At 32.5% G+C, this 5,546-nt stretch overlaps 1 protein-coding gene across 1 annotated transcript; it reads right to left on the bottom strand.

Moving 5' to 3' along the window:
* Positions 1-1,321: 1,321 nt before the first annotated feature.
* Positions 1,322-3,308, bottom strand: LOC133297881 (mitotic-spindle organizing protein 1B-like). Its single transcript, XM_061497111.1, has 2 exons — positions 3,116-3,308; positions 1,322-1,799 (listed from the first exon to the last, which is right to left on the bottom strand). Exon 2 carries the CDS (start codon positions 1,736-1,738, stop codon positions 1,514-1,516), a length of 225 nt encoding a protein of 74 aa, XP_061353095.1. The 5' UTR covers positions 1,739-1,799; positions 3,116-3,308; the 3' UTR covers positions 1,322-1,513.
* Between the last annotated feature and the right edge of the window lie 2,238 nt (positions 3,309-5,546).

Below are 5,546 nucleotides of genomic sequence, written 5' to 3'. Positions count from 1 at the left end.
CGAATATCTTCATTTCTTATCTTATCCATCCTTGTGTAACCACACATCCACCTTAACATCCTCATCTTTGCTACTCTCATCTTATGCCCATGTTGCCTATGTGCTGGCCAGCATTCCGCGCCATATAGCATTGTCGGTCTTACTGTCGTTTGATAGAATTTTCCTTTTAACTTAAGAGGAATTTTGCGGTCACATAAAAACCCATATGCACTGCGCCATTTCATCCACCCTGCTTTGATTCTGTGATTTACATCCCCATCAATCTCTCCACCTTTTTGTAAAATGGAGCCCAAGTATTTAAAAGCATCTTTTTTGGGTACTTCTTGACCATTTAAATGCACGGGCTCTTGGTCCCCATCTCGTACCAGCGAAAACTCACACTTCAGATACTCAGTTTTGCTTCGACTTAATGTGAATCCTTTGGATTCCAATGTGCTTCTCCACAATTCAAGTTTTCTATTAACACCCTCCTTGCTCTCATCAATAAGCATAATATCGTCTGCAAAAAACATACACCATGGCACTTACTCTTGAATATCTTTTGTTAGTTCATCCATAACTAAGGCAAAGAGATAAGGACTTAGAGCCGACCCTTGGTGTATACCTACCGTGATAAGAAAATAACTTGATATTCCATTACAAGCTTTTACACATGTAGTAGCCCCATCATATATATATATATGGGTAAATATTTCTACAACCATTTTAGATAATATTGTCTACACCTACCCCTTTTTAACTAAGTATCACCGGTCATACATAGTTATAACAATAAAACTGTTCTTTTTTTTCTTTCCTCAGACACTGTAGGCTGACGTGGCGAAGAAAGAAAATGCAATTTTTATGTATGATCATACTTAGTTAAAAAAGGAGTAGCTGTAAACAACCTTATCTAAAGTAGCTATAGAAATATTTTCCCCATATATATATATGGGGGACATAATCAATTTACATCAGTGTAAGAATAATAAATCTTACACTCAATCTTCACCTTTGATTTCCGTCCATCAAACGACCATAATTAATTGGGTTATTCTCATTAATTAGTTATTATTCTCAATAAATTATAACCGTCAGATATCAACTGTTAAGATTGAATATAAAATTTATTATTCTTACACCGGTATAAGAAGATCTTACCCCTGTTAACTGGTGTCCGAGGCTCTAACAGATTCAACTAATCCAGTTTTGGATTCAAGCCTCTCCACCCTCCCCGTTGCGACTCTTAGGCATCGAACTCATTATCTTTTCGATAGATCAAATCTTGAGATCTACCCGAATCCCCACCAAATCAACAACTCATGGATAAATATTGGTGTCATTGAACATGCATTTCTAATTGCATATATGTTCCAATACACACATCAATTTTGAACTAAAACAATGCCACTACATATCAAACGAAACCCATAGCAAAGCATATAAAGAAATTCAATAAACCAAATCAAGCACAGAAAAACAGGATGAATCTTTGAGCAAGCATAGATAGAATGATATCCAATCAAAAACCAATTTATGAAAAAGAAGATGGAGCTGCATGAGGCGAGGATGACAAAGATGGTTTCTCTTTCCTTAGTTCCTTGACAACAGCAGCAAGTGCTTCAGGATTGACTCCAAGATCACAAAGGGCAATAAGAACAGAAAGTGTGTGACGATCTAGACCTGTGTCGAGTATATTTGACATATGGAATGCAAGATCTAGAGATTCTCGTGCAGTTCTTGCAGCTTCTGGATCCATGCTTTAATCTGAGAACTGAGCAGCGTATGTTTAATTCACCAGTATCACAGAATGAAAACACCTGAACATAGGTCCCGGGTTCAGATATAACAACAAAATCAATTACTGATAAAAGGAACACGAATTTGGAAATGTTTAAATTAAATTCTCATGAATAAGCTAATGAGGGATGTCCCAACTAGTAAGATTAAACTTCTTGACTACGTGAGCTTTTTATGTTTAGCAGATGTACCTACATCATTGCTAAAAAATAAGAAAAAAATCAGGACATGAAGGGAAATATAAATAAAGTCATGGATACAAAAGGGATGAAAATTTTCCAATTTAGGAAAAGGGGAATACCGAACTTGGTACTCTCGCTACACCCTAAAAATTGTTTTTTTATTTTTTTTAGATATATTCCAATTGATTCATTGCTTCACGACTAGTCCGATTCGGGGCGGATCCCAAGATTAAGACTTTAAACTTTTCCCAAAGATGGTATTGGAAAAGATCAAACAAATACTCTTATCCCCACCTGCTCAACTCCCTGACACCAATTGAGCTACTATCGTTTGGTGATTTCCCTTGACTACAAAGTTTAATAACTTTCACCTTGGAATGGAACAACATCACCTACTCTAAACTTTGTCACACCAAAACAAAAATGAGATAGAATCTATTTTCCCTTGCAATCTCTTATAACTGTTTTTGTTATCATTGGATCAAAATTAAATCCGCTACTCTCATCTGATGCTATTTTGTAATAATTGATTTAATTTTGATCGATAACAAAAATAGTTAGTAAGAGGTTGCAAGAGAAAATAGTTCATAATTATAATCTCTCTCAAATTAAAATATTCATGAGCACAAATTGAATTTTCTACGTTCATTGATTAAGCAAGCTCACGAAACCCATAATGCTTCATTCATTTTTTTCTTTTCATTTCAGCAGTGAGCATTGTTCAAAACTGTTATTCACGCAGCAATTAAAAGAAGGGGGGAAATTTTTTTGCAGTGTGTTGTTAAAACCAACATTTCATATAAAAGAAAAAACGATGATAAAAACGCAGTGCAAAACCCTTGTTCATCAATCTTGAAATCACAATCTGAAATTAAGAATCATTTGTTGAGCTTAGTCTTACACTTATAAGGAAATGGCAGTATATGAGAAGGCAACAACTTAAGGCAAGTGAAGTTAGTGCAATTGTTACAGCAACCAAAAGAAATGATTCCAAATCATTAGAGAGACCAAGTATCACAAGGGATTGCAAAATATAGAACAGAATCTGTGGTTTTAGGCGAAAAAAATAAAAGAAAGAAAAGGTACGAAGATCATAGGTAAAAGTAAAACAGAGAGGATTGATCTCAAAAGAAAGAAGAAGGGAAATAACATACCTGCACTCGCACCTCCTTTCTCCCAAAATACTCCTCTCTGATGGAGATGATGATAGTTATTTGATAGCAAAATTGGGTTGTTGTGCTGAGAATGATTGATTTTCATTCGGCCCAAAAAGGTTTTGGCATCCACTTTTTTCTTTTGAGAAAATAGTGAACTTCCTCCCTTTATTTGTTTATTTATTCATTTCGCTGTACCACCCCCCTCCCCAATTTAGGAGATGTTTGGTATGCGGTATTTTTTAAGATTCGTGAAAAATTGAATTTTTTTGAATTTTTAAATTTTGGATATTTTCATAAACTGAATGTAAAAATCATATTTCTGAAAATCGAGATTCCCGGATAAAAAAAAAGTTCTCCTATACCAAACTAAAGGAAATATTGTTTCTCAAATTTGTACGATGAAACATATAAAAAAGTGGGTGATTTGTTTTTTTTTTCTTAATTGATCTCATTTACTTTTTTGTATATAGCATAAGATAAATTATCTTATATAATATTAGAAACAATATCTCCAATATTAAATTTAAAAAATGAAAAACTTAAACAACCTCTAAATATAATCTATTAGATACACATTATGTTCTGTATCAGTATATACGCACAAACTCAAAAGATATTTAAATATAAAGGGTTTTTTTTGTTTCAACTACCACAAGAAATAAAGTTATTTCCTGCAATTCTAAAATTACCATAGTTATTAAAACCGGGTCGACCTGGCCGGATCGACCCGGGAACCGGTAAACCGGTCATATAACTGGTCCGATTGAAGCAACGGACCGGCCATGCATGCGACTCGGTCCGACCCGGCCGGTTTTCATAAAAAACCGGTGACCCGGCCCGGTAAAAAAAAAATTAATTCTAAATTTTTTTTTTCAAAAAAAATCATAATGGACATATTTGAATATTTCTTTGTTTATTGACTTACATAAGTTATGTACATACAACACTAATATTATCTCAACTATGTACTATGCAAAAATTTTTGAATTAATTTATAGTTAGACATGTACCTTTCTGAACCTAAAGCTCCGTATCGCGATCATTATATTTTTGTTTGATCTTTTATTGGATAATAATATGTGATTTATTAATTTTTATATCAATATATTTGAAATTTTTATCATTTTTTTTAGATATTTGAGTATGTTTATAATTTTTTAATATAAATTATAAAATTACATATAATTACCGGGTCATGCGATTGAACCAGTGACCCACTGACTCAGTATCTCGACCGGGCCAATTTTAATAACATTGAAAATTACGATATTTGGAGAGTTAGAGGAATTAATGAAGTGTGTTTTGGTAAAATTCATATAATAAAAAAATATAATTATAAAAATATCCTTCATTAATTCCTCTAACTCTCAAAATGAAATAGTTTTGGAATTGTAGAGATAACTTTATTTCCTGTAACATAATAAATATTTTTCCCAAATATAAATTAATAGATAAAAGGCTTTATCCACTCAAAAAGATTTCTCTTACCCAAACATCTACCTATATATAGGAAGTTACATGCTCTTGTTACATACTTCTAAAACCCTAGCGTCTCACTACCATTACACACACCCAGTTCAAATTAATTTATATATACACTGAGAAAAATGTGTATCATTTTAAAAGATGTAAAATTGTGTCATTTTAAATAAAAGAAAGAGATAGATTATAGGAGAGAGAGAGTGGATAAAAAAAATAAAAATATGGATCTCACCTCTTTGTAAGAGTAAAATACACAAATTATGTCATTTAAAAGTACAAATATTTTTCTCAATAAACTTACACTTTCATGAAATTATATACATGTTGAAGTGAAGCATACTATGATATAACTACAACAGGCCCAGCCTAAGCAAGTTCACTCCCCATATTAATCTCAAGCCCAACCTTTGTAAGTTCTTAGAACCATATCAATCTCAGACACCACACTTACATTCCCCACCCAGAATAAATTAATAATAGGCCTCATGTCTAGATAGGCTCCCAACCTATAATTATGGTTGACCAATAATATCTATTATATGTTAGCATCATTGCTAACATGAACCATATATACGAGAAGAATTTCACTGGTCCTAGACCATTATTAACTCAGTAATTCGAATCCATCAAAATCAGACAACTAATAAGGAAAGAAGAGAAAGAAGAAATAAAAATAAATTTGTGTCTAAGTATCACCTCCTGAACAGAAGGATCACGTGGGATCTGGAGCACTAAAATTTTTCCCATATATACATTCATTTTCATAATTAACCAATTATAAGTATATCATAGTATGTAAACGTTAAATTAAATTTTTTAAACCATTAAAATAATTTTTTTTTCTTAAATATTCAACCATAAAAGTGTTAGTTCTCAAATTCATGATCAACTATTCTCGGTATCATTTTTTTTTAAACCATATGTGTTTTCACGGAAGACAATCTCA

This window comes from Gastrolobium bilobum, unplaced genomic scaffold (assembly GCF_033153095.1).
Source record: "Gastrolobium bilobum isolate Gb01-03AN ecotype WA unplaced genomic scaffold, APGP_CSIRO_Gbil_v1 utg19275, whole genome shotgun sequence".
NCBI classification, from domain to species: domain Eukaryota; kingdom Viridiplantae; phylum Streptophyta; class Magnoliopsida; order Fabales; family Fabaceae; genus Gastrolobium; species Gastrolobium bilobum.
This window is presented reverse-complemented; position numbering and strand designations above follow the sequence as displayed.

Coding starts and splice junctions, on each gene's coding strand:
- LOC133297881 (XM_061497111.1), bottom strand. CDS start 1,738: ATGGATCCAGAAGCTGCAAGAACTGCACGAGAATCTCTAGATCTTGCA.